The sequence below is a fragment of the Solanum tuberosum genome, unplaced genomic scaffold (genome assembly GCF_000226075.1).
Source record: "Solanum tuberosum cultivar DM 1-3 516 R44 unplaced genomic scaffold, SolTub_3.0 scf00227, whole genome shotgun sequence".
Lineage (NCBI taxonomy): Eukaryota > Viridiplantae > Streptophyta > Magnoliopsida > Solanales > Solanaceae > Solanum > Solanum tuberosum.
Window position 1 is genome coordinate 44,233 of NW_006239150.1, and position 23,082 is coordinate 67,314.

General features: G+C 35.1%; 1 protein-coding gene across 1 annotated transcript; it reads right to left on the reverse strand.

Annotated features, from left to right (window-relative positions):
- Positions 1–6,785: 6,785 nt before the first annotated feature.
- LOC102590449 (uncharacterized) lies at positions 6,786–17,711 on the reverse strand. The gene is made up of 4 exons (XM_006356665.1): positions 17,318–17,711; positions 7,854–8,422; positions 7,690–7,750; positions 6,786–6,961 (listed from the first exon to the last, which is right to left on the reverse strand). The coding sequence occupies exons 1-4, from the start codon at positions 17,709–17,711 to the stop codon at positions 6,786–6,788; spliced, it is 1,200 nt and encodes a 399-aa protein (XP_006356727.1).
- Positions 17,712–23,082: the final 5,371 nt, after the last annotated feature.

The following is a 23,082-nucleotide window of genomic DNA, read 5'->3' on the forward strand; positions in this document are numbered from 1 at the left end:
CAATTTGTTCACCAACTCTTTCTTATGTGGTACCTCGAATTTCGTTGGGTTTCGAACTTAATCAACTATTGCAACTAATAGTTGAGATTTTTTTAAGAAGAAGAAGAGTATAAAACCTAAAAAAATTGTAGTTCAAAAGAGAGAGGAAACCCGCCTATTTATAACTAACAAATAGTAGTATGAATATGTTCTTATTGTGCCTTATTAGATAAGTCGCAACCCTTCAAAAAAGTCCCTGCTCATCGGTAAAGACATAACCCTTTGAAAAATTCACAACTCATCGGATAAGGCACAACCCTTTGGTAAAGTCACAACCGTTTGAAAAAATCATAATCCTTTGGAAAAGTCACAACTCATTGGAAAAGTCACAACTCATCGCAAAAGTCACAATCCATTAATGTGAAAAGGTATCTACTTTTAATATAACATAATTAAATAAATTGAGTATTTTTAATTGGGGGTATTATAGTAATTCAACATTCATGTTTGGGAGTTCATGTTTTTAAGGTAGTATAGATATAGATAGAAGATAGATATATAGATATAGATAGATATGATATATGAAACGGGTAATGAGCTTTGCAGACAAAAAAACTAATGCAATTATCAATCTTTCCATCAGGGGTTAATAGAATCCCAAATTGCGCTATTGGAATTCTGAACCTTTTCAACATTTGTCTTCTTTCTTCTTATCGTTTCAACCCCAACAATTCGGGTATGAGAGTACATCCTCTCTCCCTGAATCCTAACATTGGCGGAATTCATTCTAATTTTTCAGAACAGCAACAACACATTCCTGATTCCACAATGAAGAAACTCTGGAGACTTCCTCACGTATTTAACTACTTTTTGGAATTGCCGTTCCGTTCTGACACAGATGCGGCGGTTGAAGAGAGAAGGAAGGATTCTACCATTTCATGGCGAAAATCAAACTAGAAGGAGCTGGGGATGGACAAGTGAGGGCACAGGTAGTAGAGATTCATCCTGGGGTAACGAAGATCGTTGTGAGAAAGGGAAATGGGGACAGTGAGGATGAACAATTGAATGTGGATACATGGAGGTACAGGTTGCCTGCTTCGACTATGCCGGAGCTGGCCACGACGGTTTTTGTGGACGGAGAGCTTATAGTGACGGTGCCCAAGAATGACCATGGCCGTTGAGAATTTGATAATGGATCTAGAGGTGTTTGGAGAGACGCTGAACTTGTTCTTGTACAATAGTTAACAGTTTCACATTTTATGTATCAATTAAACAAACTACTAGTACATCAGAGTATATGCTTTCTCAAACAAAAATGATTAAACTTTAATCATGTATACGATATACCTCAACTTTAGCCACATAAAACTTCAAACATGGTATAAAGTTACATTTTGTCAAGACTAACTTTGAACGCCATATGTCCGAAGTTGTTTGAAATAGTACATATGCAAGACAACAATTCCTTGCCAATTGTAACATAGATATGTATGTTTACTTAAACAACAAGGTATATAGCCAAATAATGAACAAACTTGGGCTCTTTCTGTTTGAGCATATGCTGATAATGTATAAATGTACGAGTAGCAATGTACCAAATCATTTTTTATGACGATGGTGTCCGGAATAATTTGCGCATTTCACTTACTAGTTGTTACCTTCCATTAGCATAGGGTAACTTTGCGATCAAAGTTTTTAGGCAGATTGGAATCATCCAGTGTCTTTTGCTTCTGACTGAGATTTTGATCTTGCGATGTACCAGAGTGAGCTGAAAAATCCAGAAATTAACCTCATGAAAACCATTGTCCAAAATTGAAGGATTAAAAGAATCCTACATGCCATTAGAAATAGAGTAGGGAATGAATTGCCACAAGATTCGTTAATAATAGCAAATTGAGTACTGAACCAGGATTCCAGAAATACGAAAGACACAACATATAGACTGCAGTAACAACAATATCTATCTGGATATATCAGCTTAACAAATAGGCTGCAGTAAATCTGAGCAGTATTGCTAAAGGCAGAGACTGCGCATGCTTAAAAGATTCTTCACATTTTCGTGGTTCAGGAAAAAGATTACTTTGAGAAGTACAAACGTTTTATTTACCTGATCCTATAGCTTCTTTTGCTCAAGTGTTTTGTGATAATTTCTTCTGTTTTCTTCCCCAACATTAACTATGTACTGAATGTATATTTTGACTTGATAGAATGTTGAAGAAGTATCAGCATGATTCGCATGTATTGCAACGTGTCCCTTTGGAAAAGTCACAACCCTTTGGAAAAGTCACAACTCATCGCAAAAGTCACAATCCATTAATGTGAAAAGGTATCTACTTTTAATATAACATAATTAAATAAATTGAGTATTTTTAATTGGGGGTATTATAGTAATTCAACATTCATGTTTGGGAGTTCATGTTTTTAAGGTAGTATAGATATAGATAGAAGATAGATATATAGATATAGATAGATATGATATATGAAACGGGTAATGAGCTTTGCAGACAAAAAAACTAATGCAATTATCAATCTTTCCATCAGGGGTTAATAGAATCCCAAATTGCGCTATTGGAATTCTGAACCTTTTCAACATTTGTCTTCTTTCTTCTTATCGTTTCAACCCCAACAATTCGGGTATGAGAGTACATCCTCTCTCCCTGAATCCTAACATTGGCGGAATTCATTCTAATTTTTCAGAACAGCAACAACACATTCCTGATTCCACAATGAAGAAACTCTGGAGACTTCCTCACGTATTTAACTACTTTTTGGAATTGCCGTTCCGTTCTGACACAGATGCGGCGGTTGAAGAGAGAAGGAAGGATTCTACCATTTCATGGCGAAAATCAAACTAGAAGGAGCTGGGGATGGACAAGTGAGGGCACAGGTAGTAGAGATTCATCCTGGGGTAACGAAGATCGTTATGAGAAAGGGAAATGGAGACAGTGAGGATGAACAATTGAATGTGGATACATGGAGGTACAGGTTGCCTGCTTCGACTATGCCGGAGCTGGCCACGACGGTTTTTGTGGACGGAGAGCTTATAGTGACGGTGCCCAAGAATGACCATGGCCGTTGAGAATTTGATAATGGATCTAGAGGTGTTTGGAGAGACGCTGAACTTGTTCTTGTACAATAGTTAACAGTTTCACATTTTATGTATCAATTAAACAAACTACTAGTACATCAGAGTATATGCTTTCTCAAACAAAAATGATTAAACTTCAATCATGTATACGATATACCTCAACTTTAGCCACATAAAACTTCAAACATGGTATAAAGTTACAATTTGTCAAGACTAACTTTGAACGCCATATGTCCGAAGTTGTTTGAAATAGTACATATGCAAGACAACAATTCCTTGCCAATTGTAACATAGATATGTATGTTTACTTAAACAACAAGGTATATAGCCAAATAATGAACAAACTTGGGCTCTTTCTGTTTGAGCATATGCTGATAATGTATAAATGTACGAGTAGCAATGTACCAAATCATTTTTTATGACGATGGTGTCCGGAATAACTTGCGCATTTCACTTACTACTTGTTACCTTCCATTAGCATAGGGTAACTTTGAGATCAAAGTTTTTAGGCAGATTGGAATCATCCAGTGTCTTTTGCTTCTGACTGAGATTTTGATCTTGCGATGTACCAGAGTTAGCTGAAAAATCCAGAAATTAACTTCATGAAAACAATTGTCCAAAATTGAAGGATTAAAAGAATCCTACATGCCATTAGAAATATAGTAGGGAATGAACTGCCACAAGATTCGTTAATAATAGCAAATTGAGTACTGAACCAGGATTCCAGAAATACGAAAGACACAACATATAGACTGCAGTAACAACAATATCTATCTGGATATATCAGCTTAACAAATAGGCTGCAGTAAATCTGAGCAGTATTGCTAAAGACAGAGAACCAATAACACGTACTGTTAGCTTCATTAACTTATATTTTAACATATGTTTTAATGATGACACTAATCCTAAATGATTTGCGCCAAAAAAAATGAGACATCCAAAATCTGTGAAAAGAAGGCATGAATTTGAATATCAGCGAGAAAATCCCTTGGGTTACCTTAAGAGCAAAACACTGAATCAGAGAAGAAGATTGCACAACTTCTCAGATCAATCTCAGTGACATTCCAGATCAGAGATTAATTGAAGATCAGCGAATTGATATCAATTCCATTCTGTCCAAGCAATGGCAAAGAAGCAGCCAAGCAATATAAAAGCAGATCATCATCACAGAAGTATTAAGCATTAATTATTGTAATTATTAGCTACGGTAACTAAAACTGTTTTAAAGTATCAATAGTAGACTTCCCTTATTGTTTAGGAGTTCAGGTAGTAGATTAAGTTTAGCTGTAGGTTGTTCTTATCTGTCGTATTTAAAGTTTGGGTACTGAATGAATAAGATTATCTTTTGACTACTTTCCTCTATCTGATTTTACATGGTATCCGAACCATCATAACCTCTCACGACTTAGATTTTTTTTCCCATCTATGGCTGGCGAAACAATCCCTTCTATTGTCACTTCTGGTGATGTAACTGCTTCCAAAACAGTGCTTCTGTCGCTTCCTCTATCATTCATGTGTTATAATTTAATCCCGCATCTCATTTACCTATCAAACTACAAGGTAACCTCAATTTCTCAACTTGGAAAGCCCAACTTGTGATGCTACTCAATGGCCATCAACTTATGGGACATCTTGACGGATCAAAACCGGTTCCACCAATGAATGTTACCCACCATAACATTCTGCTGCCTAATCTCTGGTATCAAGTCTGGTTCTCTCAGGACCAACTGATTCAATAAGCCATGATGACATCTGTTGATCCTACCATTACGTCAACTATCGCCACGGCTCCATCTGCTCAACACGGCCTACACAAATCAGAGCCACACTCACATTTTTAGCTTGCAAGACCAATTGCAAAATCTTAAGAAACCTTGTAAAATCCGTTACAGATTACTTACAAGGGGTTCACTCTCTCTCTCTCTTTGATGCGCTCAAAGTTGCTGGATCACCAGTAACAAGTAACAAATGATGAACTTATTGTTAAGATTTTAAGCGAACTGACCCCGTAATCGTGAAATCTCTGCTTCCATAAGATCAAGGGATTCTTCCTTGAGTTTTGGAGAGTTGTTTCACAAGATCACAAATTATGAGATTTTTCTCAAGCACCAGGATCTTGAGAAGTCATCTTCCATAATCACAGTTGTTGTCGCACAGAAGACGAACATGCCACCCCAGTCTAATAGGAACAATGTTGTCGCACAGAAGACGAACATGCCACCCCGGTCTAATACGAACAATCGTCACTTCAACAATCAACAATGCGAGCCACCAGTAACTCAACAGTCCAGCAACAACAGTCAGCAAAACTAGAGGTCGAATTCGAGATCATCAGTCCGCTGCCAATTGTGCCAAAAATTAGGTCACACTACAGATGTATGCTGTTCCGAAACACACAACCATTTTAAAGCTAAGACCAACTTTTCCTCTGGTCTTGGGTTTTGGATTCTGGTGCGACTCATCATGTCACCACTGAACCGCACAATCTTGAGGAGTATACAGGCAATGAGCTAAGGCATATCTATGGGTGACTGTAAAACTATTCTTATTATTACACATACTAGTTCATCTCTTATACAAGCATCTAATTCTCCTTTTAGGCTTTCTAACACTCTTTGTGCTCCATCAATAAGAAAAAACATGATTACTGTCGCCAAGTTTTGTCAAGACAATCTAACATCTATTGAGTTTTTTCCTTTAACTTTTCTTGTTAAGGACCTGCCTTCCCAGAAGCCGCTGGTACAAGGTCGGAATAAGAATAGACTCTATGAGTGGCTGCATCAACCAACCAAACCACCATCCATCAATTTTGCTTCCGCAAAAGTTCCCTTTCAGCTATGACATTGTCGCTTGGGTCATCCTCATTCAACATTTTATACTTTGTTTTGAATAAGTTTTCCTTACCTGTTTCTACTAAGGACAAATTTGAATTTTGTAATGCTTGCTCTTCTAATAAAGCACATCGTTTTCTATTCGAACGCCTAAGTTTATCAAGTAATAGTCCTCTTCAGATTCTGTTTAGCGATTTATGGGGACCATCACCTATTTTATCAGTCGACAAAAAATTATATTACTGTATTTTTGTTGACCAATACACCAAGTATACTTGGCTATAAAAAATAAAAGTGAGGTCGCATCTTTCTTCCAAAAATTTCATCTTTTAGTAGAAATTTTTTTCAAAACAAAAGTTCAATCTCTTTATACGGATGGAGAGGGTGAAGATACACGTCTTCAGCCCTATGTTCAGCAGAATGGCATTGAACATTTAGTTTCACCTCCATACATGCCACAACGTGTAGCCATAGCTGAACGTCATCATCATCATATTGTTGAAACAGCCAAAACCCTTCGCCATGAAGCAGCCTTTCCACCAGAACTATGGTCTTTTGCTTGTCATCAAGCTGTTTATCCATTAATCGACTACCCACGCCCATCTTAAATAACGAGTCACCCTACCAAATATTATTTGGTAAACCACCCACCTATGCCAATCATAAATTTTTGGTTGTCTTTGTTATCCATGGCTTAAAGCATATACCAAACATAAGTTGGAGCCTAAGTATACCCCTTGTGTGTATCTAGGTGTTTCTCCGAGCCATCATGCACACCTCGGCTTTGACCCAGTCAAGTCCAAAATATTCATCAGTCGTGATGTTCGTTTTTTTGAAAATATTTTTCCTTTTAAAATTATGTTTTTAGACATAAGGAACAAATTTTCTTAACTGATCTGGGAAAAAGTTGACCTCAAAGAGGAAACTCCAACGTCAGTTTGCAATCCGACTCCATCGCCTGATATACTGCCACTTGTACTACTCTCCTTAGAATCCAATTTGCCTGGACCATCAATTAATGATACTCGCTTCTTCAATTCCAACCAGGTACCATCAGCTGCTACTAATTAAGCACCACATCAGTGATCCAAACTAGAATAAAAATCTTTGTGTCAACTGTGTCTTTTATCTCTTTATGCCTTATATAATATGTTGTTTTATCTGATCGTCTAAACTCTAGGGTAGTCGATTTGAAGAAATTTACAGTTGACCAATTATAACTTGACTAACATTTGAAAAGAATTTCGATTCACCTCCCCACCCCACACCATCCTCTTATGTTTTACATACTAATGTGGTGAGACAGATCATGGATGTGACATTCAATTCTATGCCGTAGGGGCTAGGCAGAACTCTTTACGCCAGGAGATGTTATTGCTGCAATTGACCAAAACAGCACCCTACAAGAGATCCTTGAGTGATCCATTCCTTTCTCTTTAGGCCAATTACACCAAGGTTCCAAACTCTTAATAAGGAAGCTATTCATTTCCTTCACTAGTTAGGCCGTATACACCAAGGTTCCTTTCGTACCCTTTCCAAGGCTCTCCAATTTTATTTTCTCTTCATATTGCAGTTTAGTTTGCACCAAGTGTTTTTGGTATTTGTTGACAACAGGAAGCACTGAAATAGACAAAACTTACAATGCGCAGATGTATATATTTGTATCATGAAATAGACAATACTTAAAACAAAATAAATACATTTGCACATAAATATCTTGCTCAAATACAGATATTCAAGTCAAAGTGATAGGTCAACACAAACAAGACTATGACAAGGCAGAGAAGTTACCAGTGCTATCCACACAGCTTTCCTTTTTGAATGCATCTTGAATGCTGACTCCTTTCATAAGCTGATATGATTATCAAATTGGTCATTCTAGTAACTGTAAACCTCAAAACTGGAAAAAAGATAGCATCATAGGAAACAAAGTACCATTAATCAATTAGCTATACCTTTGCATTGATTGATTCAATACGATGCAACAACTCTTTTGCACTACTTTTTTGTGAGCCACGCAAAATACAAATGCCAACATTCAAAATCTTTTCGATGTCAGCATAAGAAGCAACAGATGTGCAAATGTTTAAAAGCTTCAAAGCATGTGGAACCAAATCCGTCCTTGTATCACAATATCGACAGAGATACTCTGCATCCAAATTGATGCTTCCTCCGACTGTCCCAGCCATGTAAGCTCGTAGAGCACACTCTAGATGGGAAACATGTCCACATATGTGGCCATCAACTACTGTAGCTTCACATCGGATGTAACTGTACCCATCATAGTCCAAAGTGATAAGCTTACTGCAAAGTATACAACAGCAGTCTCCACAAAAACCAGGCTCACTGCAACAGATATCACAAAATCTGGTGCCCGTCAAAGGATTTTCTGCTGTTAAACTGCTACAGATTCGGCTACCAGCCTTACAAGTAATGGCTCCGAAAGGAGAATCAGACAGTAAAGGCTGCATTTTTGTCCCTGAAGATGTAGTCCTCTCTTTCGTATCTGAGTCAAAACCAATGTCTAAATAATGAAAAAAAATTGGCATAAGGTTAGTAAACTACCAGTAGTGGCGGAGCCAGGATTTCAATTATGGGGATTCAAAAAAAAAGTTTTTATGCCAAGCAGATTCAACAACTTACGATATGCAAAAAAAATCATTTTCCCTATCTATATGGTGTAATTTTTCAACGAAGCTCCATCCCTGACTACGTGCACAGACTGTATAATCATGGACAAAATTCACTTCCAAAATAAAAAGATACACCAAAAGGGAATAAAAAAAATATAAATTTGTGTGGACTGACTAGATACTTGTAATGAATAGGAAACCAAGCTCAAATCACCATTTTCCTAAAAATCCAAATTCTTGAGACAACTCAAAAAGTCTGACTTCAAAATTAGGACTTAAATAGCCTCTACTGATGGGGTAATAAAATCTTGAAGTAAACAGTGGGTAATAAAGATGGGGAGTTAAAAATCGTTACCCAATTGAAGAATCTTGAAAAGCCCCTTTAAAATTGCCTTTACCAAGCTTCCAAAGTTCAAAAATGGTGAAATGAGAATGAATCCCCGATTTTGGAAAGAAGAATCTATTCACTTTTACCCTTTGCAATCGCGACCCGATACCTCGCAATTGCGATGAGTAATGCTGGTCAACTCATTAATTGACCATCGCGATCGCGACACACGGCCACACGATCACGATGCTCAAGATGCTATTGCAATTGCAACATCCTCCATGCGATCGTGAAGCACAAGACCACATACCAATGTGACCGCGACCAAGAGCCTCGCGATCGCAAAGAATACTTAACATGCATCAGATACAACACATCAGCAAACCCCAAGACTCACCAAAATCACCTAATGAACCCTCGGGATTTGTTCGGAATTTCGCACACACAAACCAGATATGCTACCCAACCAAACTTGACGTTCCAGACTCAATGGAACGTTGGAACACAGATACGAAGTCTCCCTGACCCAGTATCCGTTTAAGTCGCAATAAACTAACTTTTACTCAAAACACTAAACTGCCCTCGAAACCTCTGAAAACTCAACCAAGACCTCACGTAGGACTAAAATCATCCCCCGAATCCAATGGTGTCATCGGATTCCAATCCTAGAGCTCAAACTCCGAATGTTGACCAAAGTCAAATCTTGGCCTAATAATACTTAAACTTCCAACTCAAGGGCTCAAATCCACGAAAAGGACTCCATAATTGAAAACAACTACACTTCTAGACCAAATTTCGCATTATGAAGCTGATGGAACAGACTAAAGACCCTTTCGAGACTCGTAGTTCCGATTGTTTCCAAAAACCACTTTTAACAACTTGAGGTGTCCAAAAATCTAAAACCTCCAAAAGTCTCAACTTTCCAATCCAATTTAAAACCAAATTTATAAACTGAAAAGTGTGACTTGGGACAACTATCGAGAGGGGTAAAATGATAATTTTTCCAAAAGTGTAGCACCCCTTATCCGAAAGAGGGAAGCTTAAGAGATTTCAGAACTCCCAGGTGCCATCCACGAGGGCCAACCACGGCCCCTGGTGTGGGCTATGAACTGTAGGTGGGTCGATGGATGGGTGCCTCAGGAATTGTCCAGGCATGGACCACGGTTGGACCTACGAACCGTAAGTGGGTCCACGACTCGTAGGTCAAGACAAAAGTATCTGACCACCAACCACGGTTCACTAAGACGGACCGTAGGTCCATCCATGGTCCGTCGACTGGGTCCGTCCGTCGGTAGGTCGGTGAAAGCTAACAGTTAACTCAGGGGCAGTTGGGTCTTTTCCTAATTAATTAGTTCCTATACTATGTCATTTTTCCTATATTTAGAACCCCTATGTAAGTCTTTTTACCCCCCCAAATTCACCCCATTTAAGTCATTCTTCCAAATTCCCAAAAGAAAAACCAACTCCTCCCAAATATTCTCCCTCTAGAACTTGAAGAAGAAGAAGATTTCACCTAGGGTTTCAAGCTAAGGATCCAAATTCTCCATTGAAGATAAGCAATTGGACTTGAGGTATGGTAGTTTTCATTCATGAATCTCTTTCCTTCATGGAGTCCCCAAATTCCTCTATTTCAAATGGTAGAATTCCCCAATTAGCTAGGGTTTTCTTCAATCACCATGGGTTCTTTTGATTATTGATCTTAATGATTTAATTATATTTAAATATGCATGAATTGATGATTTAGAATGCTTTTATGATGTTTCACCTTTGAACCCATGCAAACCCCCATGATTTCCAAATTGTGATCTCATGATGTGGGTTGTTGATTATGAAAGAAGAGTTTTATGATCTAAAGCATGAAGTAATAGAATTACATGAAATTATGAAAAAATCCCTATCTAATGTTTGAATTTTAGATTTGGTGATTGAAAACAATACTTGAACCTTGAAAGGGCATAGTATGAGTTTATGCATGATCTTATGGAAACGATGTAAATATTGTAAAGGTTCTTTGAGAGTGTAGTGCCAATGTTGTTGTTGTTGTTGTTGTTGTTGTGTTGTTGAAAGGTTATTCTCATAAAACACTTGCAGCCATGATGTGAAAGGTTTTCTCATATAGAAAGGATTCTTAGGTTGAAAGGCTATACTCACCTAATCGAATCAATGAATAAGAACTATCCTAATTAACTAGCTTGAATTGACAAGATGACTTGTCTTTCCATGGATAATGAGAATAAGTAAGAAAATACTATTCCATGGGAATTATGCTTAGCACCGAGTGGATATTAACATTGAGATGGAAGCTCTCCCATTAGTAGAGGTCGGGTTTCTATAAGAAGTCTCATGAGATGGAAGCTCTCCCGTTAGTAGAGGCCAGGTTTCTAGTAACAATCTCATTTATCCCATAAACTATTTGCCCTCATAGGATGATTAGCTAGTGGATCCACTTAAGCTAGAAGTTCATGGTTCTACCTTAGGCAAGTAGAACAACCCTTTCCGGTGTGGGAGACACTGGGTGATCATGTTTTAGCTCACATGGTCTCTATGTCTGTTAAGGCTAATTTTCCTACAACAGGATGATTAATTAACTAAGGTTACTTAAAGAAGTATCTCATATGTGCTCAAAGGCTTAAACATGCTTTAGTTTGCATTGTCCATGATGATATGACCGATGTTTTCCAACTACTTCTATTAAGATGTTTAAACTTGGTAAATTGTAATTGGTCAATTGCATGTCATGAAATGAAATGTCCTTCATAGCATGCTTTAAATGTTTTTATGCATAGCTATCATACTTAGTGCATTTTTGTACTAACGCATACTCTTGCCTACATTTTTCCCAAATGTAGGGTCCGACAGGCAGGGGTCCTATTTTAGTGGCTAAAGCTTTGACTTTTATTCTTTCCGAGCTTGGTGAGTCCTCATGGTTCAAGGACAGACTTTCCTTATTCTAGTTTCTCTTTCGTATTTCTTTTTGAACATGATGTATAGACCAGGCCCACTCTCATTCGATTGTAATAGATGACTATGTTGAGACATCAGTTAGACTTCCACTTTTTCTATAAAACTATTTTGGGCGTAAATGTTGTTTTACTCTTTATTGTTCTATTACTTTATGTTATGATATGATAAGTGGCTTGTATGAAGTACTTCGGGGTTCTATACGGCATGTTACATCTAGGGGGTACCCCTGGGTTGTGACAAAAAAGTTTTAAAAAATGACCTTCAGGGTCATTACACGAGGTTGTGATGGTTCAAACACATACAGAGAAGATGCACATATGATTTAGTGCAGAAGTGTCAGAGGTTGGTTATGAATGGGTTCAAGAGAGTAGGGGTAGGCCAATGAAACATTAGGGAGATGTGATTAGACATGATTTGTCGCAACTTAATCTTACCGAGGACATGACCTTAGATAGGATTATGGAGGTCACAAATTTGGGTAGAAGGTAAGTTAGATAGTTAAGTGTTTCCTCACTTATTTCTCTATATTATTAGTCGTTGTATTATACTTGTAGTTTCTTGTCTTTGAGTTTGGTAATTGTTTTTAGAATTGGTAACAAACTAACAGTGTATACTTCAACATTAAGGATATGTTGGGGACCTTTAGAAAATCATAAAAGAACAAAAAGTGTAATACTTAGAGAAAATGATCAAAATGGTCCTTCATGTATATGGGTTGAATTATTTTGGTCCTTAATATAGACCATTTTATTGAAATAGTCCTTAATGTATTTAAAATGGGCATCATTTATTTTGATCCTAAGCCCTAAAATTAACTATTCTCCTCCCCAAACTCATCTCTCTTCTCTCCTTGCCCGCTCCTCTCTTGGTCTTTACTGCATAGTCTTTCTCAATAAGAGGATCTTAGTCCACCGCATATATATTGATGCCTATTCAAGCTCACAGATAACTTTCCCAACCTAAGACTCAGTGAAGGGGCAAAAAAATAAAGCTCACCTATTGATTTCATTTTTCGTTAAATTAACCGACTAACTAATCCAATCCAAAAATCATTCAATTCACCCAAAAGAGATTATAAATTAATAGTAATAAAATAATAGAGAATTTTTTATGTATGTATATCATCCATAAGCATGGATATGCTACTGCTCTGTAACATTATATTTCAAATTTTATTCTGTGTATCGTCCTCAAAGGAAGGAATAACTCTTTCTAAATATTATTTTTGAATTCAACTAAAATATAGTCATTTATATCATTAACAGAAAATTGAACAAACTGCTCAAATAATTAAGTACCATAGATTTTTTTTCTAATAAAAGAAGATGAAGAGTTGACAGTGAAAAAATAACTAATATGAATGTAAAAGTTATCAATATTTGGGATTAATGAACACAAAAGAGAAGAAAGTTAAAAAATGAAAAGAAATAATTTAACGAAAAAATATATATTTTAGGAAGAGGATTCAGTTAAAGAGAGAAATTGAAAGGGAGGCAGAGCATACTAGTACTGGGAGAAGAGAGAGATGAGTTTGGGGGGAGGGGGGGGGAGAGGACGTTAGTTTTTAACCGAGAATAATCAAATTAAAGGCTCAGGATCAAAACGATACTCATTTTACATACATTAAGGACTATTTCAATCAAATGGTATATATTAAGGACCAAAATAATTCAACCCCTATACTTTTGCTGATACATTGCTATATGGGAAAGACAATATCTCACTTGATGATGTTAGTAATGTACTAAAATCTAAGGAGTTAAAGAAGAACTTTCCAAATAGCAGAACAGAGGGTGAAGAACAAAACATACAAATTTTAATAGAAAAAGGTTTAATGCCAGATCGAAGTCTAGAAACAGGAAGCAGAACTACTATGAGTGCAGGGAGCAGGGTCATTAAAAAAGAGATTTTCCTAGACTAAAGGAGAAAAAGGGGAAGCCAAAGTTGATTACTCAACAAATATTTGACTACTCAACAAATATTGTTGACAATGGTAATAATTATGATGGCATTGAGTTTTTAGGGGAAGTTTTTGCTGTGAGTTCTGATCATAGGCAAAATTTTTGGGTTCTTAATTCTGGTGCAACTTTTCACATGTGCCCATACAAGAATTAGTTTGCAATTTACTATGGATGAGTGGTGCTGACACCTAGGTGATGATAATTCATTAGAGGAAGAGGGGATTGGTACCATCAACTTGAGAATGTTCGATGACATTATCAGAAATATTGAGTTTTGACATTTTCCTTTAATGAAGAGGAATTTCATTTCTCTTTCGACATTGGATTATCAAGGGTATAAGTTTCACTCAGAGAATGGAGCACTTAAAGTATGTAAAGGCTCCATGGTACTCATGAAGGGTAAGCTTCATTCTGGACTGTGTTATATACAAGCCAGTGAAGTTGAAAGGGAAGCAATTGTAGCTTCTGGGAAGAGTGATCTGAATCAATCTCAATTGTGGCACTTGCGACTTTGACATATGAGTGACAATGGATTGTCTTTGTTGAACAAGCGGAATTTGTTGGATGATTACATAAATAGAGCTTTAAATTTTTGTGAGCATTGTGTGTTTGGTAAGCAAATAAGGGTGAAGTTCAGCAAGAAGGCTTTACACAAGACCAAAGATTAGTTAGATTATATACATTCGGACTTGTGGGGTCCAAACATAATTCCCTCCAAAAGTGGTGCAAGGTACTTTATGACTTTGATTGACGATTACTCAAAAATGGTATGGGTGTATTTCTTGAAAACAATTGTTAAATGGAAGACGATGGTTGAGAGGCAAATCGAAAGAACAGTTAAACATCTTCGAACTGACAATAGGTTGAAATTTTGCAACTTAGAGTTCAATAACTTCTGCAACAGAGAAGGCATAGTGAGACACCGCACTTGTGTTGGAAAACCACAACAAAATGGTGTTGAAGAACATATGAACAGAACACTTTGTGATAGAGCATGAAATATGATTTCATGTGTTATCAAGGATTTTTGGGCTGAAGTAATCAATACAACTTGTTATTTGGTCAATAGATCTCCCTCTACAACTTTTGCATTTAAAAATCCCTTTGAAGTTTGGTCCGGTTGGCCTGCTGATTATTCAAAGTTAAGAATATTTGGGTGTCCTGTTTATGCTCATGTAAGGGATGGAAAACTTGAACCGAGTTCAAAGAAGTGCATATTTCTAGGGTATGCAACTGCAGTGTAAGGTTATAGATTGTAGTGCACAGAAGAAAAGACTCCGGGGTTAATTATTAGCAGGGATGTGACAGAAACAAATCAAAGTCTTAGTGACCGCATTGAGCTAGAAGTTGAATCTCTACTAGCTCAGCCCATTAATCGAGATGATAATGATGATGCACCTATACAATAACAATCATATAGCAATGCAATAGGTAGGGGAAAAAAGAGTGATCAACCATAGAAAATGATTTGCAAACGCGGTTACTAAAAACCTTTTTAGATATGCAAATTTTAAAGAATTTGCTTTATCAGTTGCAGAGACCATTGACGTGCATGGGCATAATATCTATAAAGAAGCTATTTCTAGTTCAAAAGTAGATCGATGGGTTGGTGCTATGGGTGAAAAGATTGAGTCTCTTTAAAAGAATCAAACATAGAAGCTTGGTTCATACCCAAGGGGACCCAAAATAGTCAAACATCATACTATCTGAGATGTTGTATCTAAAGGGGTTGTTGCTGTAAAGAAAGTGTCTAGACATAATAATACATGAGATATGATGACCAAGACAATCCGGACCAATAATCTTAGGCATTGCCTAGACTTGATTGGTGTGAGTTGTACTCAGTAAGCCCTTTGGAGGGCTGGGAGCAAGGCAAATATGTGTTATTTCAATTGATGAAAGGAATTCAAGCCAAAGGGAAGATTTGTTAATTATGTCTTGAATTATTCTCTTGTTTATTTTAGGAAACTATAATTCCTATTTGTTTAATTAGGAGACCATTTGTCCTAATAGATTTGGAAAAGGAAAATATTGTTCGTATAGGATTGGGAAAACATTTTCCTTATAGGTTTGGGGCCACTTGGGATCTATATATAGGGGATATAGTTGGAGATTTTATGACATGATACACAATGTAATCATAAGGGCTTATAAGGGGTCGTTTGGTTGGGCAGAAGTAATCCCAGGATTAGTTATCCTGGGGTTAGCTATCCTGTGATAACTTATCCCACCATGTATATGAGATAACTTATCCCATCACTATAATATAAATGGTGGAATAAGTTATTCCAAACATGACAACCAAACTATGATACAAAAAATTTATCCCATCACTATTTTCTTATCTCATCACTATTTATTTTCTTATCTCATCACTATGATATAAAAGTATTGTAAGCTTCTTCTTTTCTTTCATAGTGGAAAACTCTCTTTGCTTTTGTTGGGATGAGTAGGCCTAACCGAACTTCATTAAATCCTTATGTTATTCTTCTTCTCTATTTTTTCTTTGTTTGTGATTGTGTGCTAGTTAATCCACGATATTTCCGCATCAATAGAGATACAATGCAATTCCATTTAACCTTGTGAATGAAATTGGATATATCTTCAAAATTCCCACTATTTCTCTTCTTCCACCTTTGAGTTTGGTTATTATTCATTTCTTTTTGTAGTTCAATTATTGTTTTACCTTGTTTTGACTTTTATTCAGGTTGATTTGTAAGATTGTCTATAGTATCTTGCTATAGCTTTTTCATTTATGTTATTTCTTTTTCTATACTACTTTTGACTGTTTTTTCTCTTGAGATAAGGGTCTATCATAGATAGTCTCTCTATATAGGTAGGATTAAGGTCAACGTACACTTTACCCTCTTCAAATCCTATTTTGTTGGATTTCATTGGGTATTTTTCTGTTGTGAATAATTAAACATTATAAAAACAGGTAAACATTCTCCAAAATACAACAACCATTCCAAATATTTCCAGTACAAACAACACATTTGTGTTTACACTTTTATATATTTTGATTCCTATAATACACAATTCGACCAAAAAAGGATGTTAATGACTTGCCTAATAATTTCTAAAGTAAAATGAGCAACCTCAAAGCTTAACCAACATATATCTATACTACATGTAGGTAGAGTTGATAGATAATGTGCTACATCCATTGTTCTCTTGAATAATTAATGGAAATAATGGATATTCAAAATACTTTTCAATGAGTATTAGAAATATTAAATACTCCTATTAAATATGAGAACATAACAAAGTTTACTCCTAGCAGCATTATACAAATTTTCACATTTAGAGATGGAACAAAGTCATGGACAAGGATACATATGTAAAGGCAAAAGGGTGAGACATGTGATTTAGAATCTGTCCTTACACACAACTGTTGTTCCAAGTGCATTAAATTTATTTGAAAATTTAGTATACACAGTGAGCCATGTGGTAAGTGTTGTTTCTTTTAATTGATGCAAACAACTGAATAAATCTCTACATGCTATATACCAAAGAGCCTTCTGGAAGCTAACCTTTTGAGCTTGAAGACTGCTTTGAAGGAATCATCCAACTGAATGAGGCGAAGAAGTGGTCAATATCCATACCAGGATACTCAGATTGGAGATACTTTTTAATTGAAGTCTTACTTCGAAAAGCATTTTTCTTTCTGTCTTTCGGTGCGTGAAAACGCTCTGGAAGATACAAATATCTATCTTTGAAGGTTCCTGAATTTGTAGCTCTTTTCCCTGTCCTCCAGCCCCACTTATCACCAACTTTTGGCCAATCCACAGGAGCATATGGTAAACCTTCACCAGAGTCATACTCAGAAACTTGATAAAGTTGAAGCCCAGTTTCATTGATTCTAGATGCACTCTCATTATATACAACAAGTGCAAGACTCTCCCCAACCTCCTCCTTGGCTGACATTTAGCTGGAAATTTCTAACTCTATTGATATCAATGAAACTCTAAAACCATAGAAAAATAAAAAAGAAATGTCAGAAGTCCACATCAGAAAGCAAACCGTTTTTGGCTGTAAAAACCATACTTCAGATGAAGATAAATGTAAGAACTACAAGTATTGGCAACCTGACTAGCAAAATGCTTGTGTATATAATGCAGCATGCTTGACATCAACATTTGAATTTGTACAACACTTTATCGGTTTCCCCCATTAATGCTATGTTTTTTAATTTACTTCACCCCTAATTTTAGAAGAAAACAATCAGCTCAACTATATATTTAATTGAACTTAGTATTTATAGGAGACAATTCCATTTAGAATAGGTAGCTAGAGTTAGCTCTTTTATTTAGTGGCGAAACTAGTTACTTGCAGTGTAGTTAATTGGATCCCCTTCACTGAAAAATTATACTGTGCAATTATGACAAACCTAATCTTTCTAGTTCTGTGTATATTGTTGAATCCCCTTGGCATAAGGGAAGATGCAATGGGGTTCAAAATCTATTTTAGATCATATATTCAAATCTTAGGTGTACATTCTAGTATTTATCTCAAAATTTATTTTATGAATCTCTATCAGCCAATGCTATAATTACATCTGCCAACTCCACATTAACTGTTTATAAATAGCAACCGGCACTTGATATATTCCAGTTACATGTTACATTTATTCTACAAAGAAAATGAATAGTTGGGCCTAACTCGACTCAAAAGTTATCGATTGTCCAAGACCACATATATATAGAAATAAATTTTGGAACTCTAAAACCACTCAACCACAACCTAAAAGCTAGAAATTAAGGTGGGAGAGCCTCGACGGCTAGCTTTCACTCTACCACAAGTAGGTAGCTTTTTCCCAGGTAGTCCTTTTCGAGTTAGGTGGTCAGGCGCCTCCATGGCACAATGGGTGATGGATGACTCTAATACAATTGATACAATCAATGAGAACATAAAATTAACATGGATTAAAAAAGATGATAAAAGGCTTCTAACACAAATGAGTATATTTACCTACTTCAAGAAAAAAACATTATTTTTTCAAGTATAAATCATTATCATATATATTGAGGACAAGTCTATCAATTAATAGAAAGCTCTTATTGAATTTGAGAACATGCCTGAGAGATTAAGGACTTGCCTAAACTCGTTCTCCTGCTAATCCTAGACGAACACGAAAAATTCAAAATTCAAAAGCAAGGGAAAGGAAAAATCAAAACCCTAAAATCTTGTGAAATGCGAAGGCTGTAATAAGGTTTTTTTTTAGTATTCAAAAACTTTTATACTCCCTTCATGTGTGAGTTAGTACACACCTGTCACATTCCTTAACGAGCAATAATTAAAAGAGTAATTAAATTGTATCATTCTTTGAATATAATTAATTCAATATTTTGACAAATGTATTGGGGAAATGAATGGTACTTCCTCTAGTCTATATATTAAGTGAAATGTTAGGATATAACTCTCCTCTTAAAAAAACTATTTAAGGACAACATTAAAGACTTATTTTTTTTAATTATTCCTAAACTATTCTCTTAACAAATGTAAAGTAATTACTAACATCATTAAAAGAAAGGATAAATATGGAAACAAAAATCCTACTAACAATTATCTTGAACTTTGAAAATTTCACTTATTTTGAACTATAAAAAAACTTCTGACAATTCACTTAATTTGCACTAGAGAGAATAAATCTTAATAGTTCAATTGGTTGATTACCTGGACTTTTGTTTCATCTTGTTGGTGAAGGTCCAATTTATTAATAACTGATTGACGGTAAAAGTGGACATCTATTTTCAAAAAAATAAAGTAATGGTCAAAGTCACACTTCCATTATCAATTGTTTTTTTTCTTTCTACATAAACTATCACCATATATGTATTAAACACACACATCATTTGAATAGTTGATTGTATATAGTATGCACTCTGTATTTTAATTCAAAAAAAGACGTCAACTAACAATCCACATGAATATATATATATATATATATATACATACACAATCTTCTTTGTGTGATTTATATATAAACATTTCTATTATTTTTATTATTATTACGTAATAATTAGAAATGATCAAGTCCAAAAATTGTATCATATAAACAATTAAAAAAAATATAGTTGATACCTCAAAGAAAAATATAGAAGAAGAAAGAAAGAAAAAGAGCAACATGATATTATATGCTACTGCACTTTCCATCCAAACAAACTATACAAAATCCTCTCTTCCAAATACAAACTATAAGCATATAATTTATACAAAGTGCAAGCATATAATTTAATTTCTTGGAAATTATGAACATTTATTTTCTAAATGGTTAAGGAAGAGAGTGGATGTATCACTTTTCGGATTTTATTGATATATAATAAAGAAAAACTAATGTGGAATTAATGTATAGTACATAAATGAAACGGAGAAAAGTCAAACAGAATAACGATAAAAGCCAAAAACAAGAGAAGAGATATAAATAACATCAATATATATATATATATATATATATNNNAAAAATAAATATATATATATATATATATATATATATATACACACACACACTCTTGCAAGCTCTAACTCAAGGAACTTTCTTCTATGGGTGATTTATGTAGTTACAAACTTCATATAATAGCAACAATGTTCCATATACTATATGGTAAAATAATAAAATTTATCTAAATTTGTGTTAATAGTAATATATACATATTTCTTTGCTTAAATTTAATATTGATCCATAAGAAGATAGCCAGTATATTTATGAGCTTATTCTTTAAGTAAATAATTATTGTTGTCTTTTCACATTAGATTCACCAAAAACTATGTTGGGAACTTGATTACAAGAAACTTCCTTTTACTAGATTACAAGAACCTTAAAACTTTAGAGAGAAAAAAAAAGCAATATACAAAAGAATCGAGAAAGCATGAAGGAATTTTGCAGCTTACTATTATTTAGCTTTTACTTCTTGAACATGCTAATTTGAGATCAATTTGGCCTACTAGAGTATTCACACCGAAAAACATAATTAAAATTTTGATCCATTTAGATACCTAAGAAAAAGGAAAAAAAATAAGAGTATAGTGATAAAAGAATATGCATAACGAGAGGCAACAAAAATTATAATAACTTCAAAATATATTTTCGTTACAAGATAAACCCATGCTCATATAAAGTAAATAGAATTACAAATGAAGCAACAACACTACATCAAAATATTTAAAAAGATGAGAAATACGAAAAAGTCACCTAACGAACTAATGTGGTGTCAAAAGGAATGACAAAATCAATTATGCACAACAAAAATATTTTTTTTTTAAAAATCGTGCTATACCAACCAAAGGAAGGTTTTTGTCAAATTTTCCTTCCTTCTAAATTGTAATCCTAAAAATCATGCTACATTCTTTGCAAGTTGGCAGTACTTGATATGAATTAATACAAATAAATTGTTGCAATTCAATTAAATTGGAAGAACAAAATGTAGAACAATTTTCTAAAATATCTGATACATTAAGTGGCATTTTAATAAGAATAGATAAAAAGACTTAGCCATATTATTATAATGTATTACTCGAAAAAGTACTTCAGTTTTTATTTTTATAAGTTTGTCTTCAAGAATTCCAATAAGAGTAGATGAAAAGACTTGATTACAATATTATTTATTTATTACACCATAAAATATCATTTAATTTTTTAAATATTTATATTGAAGATTTATGTCTCTATGGAATAATATTTATTAGAGTAAGATACATATTCATATATTTATATCAAAATATTATAGGTTCAATCACGTACAAAACTCAAGATTTGCAGACGAACTTTTCTAATTTGCATTTTTATTTGTAATTGTTTAAGAAATAAGTTAGTCTTAGGGGGTTTAAAAGTTAATTTTTTATGAGTATGTAATTCAACTTTATAACTTAATGATTTCTTGCTTAATCACCCCTTTATATAATTTAAATACTATTATTAAATTAGATATTTAATTAGGAATTAATTGAATTAAGTGAAAAGGTCAATACACATTCATGTAATTAAAATGATATAGTATTTACGAAGAAGGGCCTAAAATGCTCTCAACTATTTGAAATGGTACAAAATTACCCTCCATTCACCTTTCGGTCCCCAAATACCCATGACATCAACCTTTGCGCTCAAACCTACCTTTATTTCTTATTACCCACACTCATTGTCACGCCCCGAGCCTACACCCTGGACATGGCTGGCACTCGAAGACCATTGCTGGCCCCCAAGCGAACCCTTGGCCTGGCTTTCTTAACTCAGCGGAAACCCAACTCAACAGAATAGCTCAATGCAATGAAAGGTTTCAAAACAACCCAACTGATAAAATCTCCCAAAAGGTAACTCGAGTCTCAAACATAGAATATTCATATATATACATAGATGAGAGACTCAAAACTAACTGACTGACTGTCTATGAAGCCTCTAAAATACTGAGATGGATGTTGGGACAGACCCCACAACATCCTAATAAAACAAAACTAGGAGAATAAAATAGCCGAGTCCTCCGGAATGCAAAGAGGCTCACCACTGACTCTGGCGTACTCAGCTGGATCAACGGCGTACCGGATGCTGGCCCTGGGTACCTGTGTCTGCATCATCATAAGATGCAGGCCAATTGGCATCAGTACATTGAATGTACGAGTATGCAAGCTGGAAAGCTAAACCACTACTTAAGCTTAAAAGGAGTACAAAAGAACACTTACCTTGGCTCTGTTCGACTCATGAATAACTGAACTCAATATATAAAGCAATAAGACACATGCAATATATAAAGCTTGTAAAACTATTAAAACATGACATCAAAATCATATTTATAATATCTTAAAAATATACCATGCTTCCTCTCAAAGTCTACTTGTGCAATGCATGAATGAAGTCCCATACCCCCATCCATACTAAGCAGAACCCTCGAGGAACCATGCTCTTTCTACGGTGGGAGCTTCTCTAACCGACAAACCACCACTATGAAACTAAGTGGTGATACAACGTTTTACCTCACGTTGCCTGAGGACCATCCTATACCTGGTTTTGATATAGGAAGCTAACTTTACTAAGTGGATCCACTAGCTTAACTTTACGGGTTCATCTAAAAAGTATGACCCGTTAACTCCCATGTTGGCTACATGGTTCTTATGGAGAGTTGAGTTTAATATGAACTCGCGTCCCCAAATCGGTGCTCGATACTACTCCCAAAATGCTTTTGACTCATAAGCGTTTTAAACACATCTTTCTTTAAATGAGATAATTACTCAAAATCTAGCCCAAAGGCACTTTTGGAATCATAGTTCCTTTTTCTTGAAAACTCTTTCTAAAAAGAACATCTCAAAA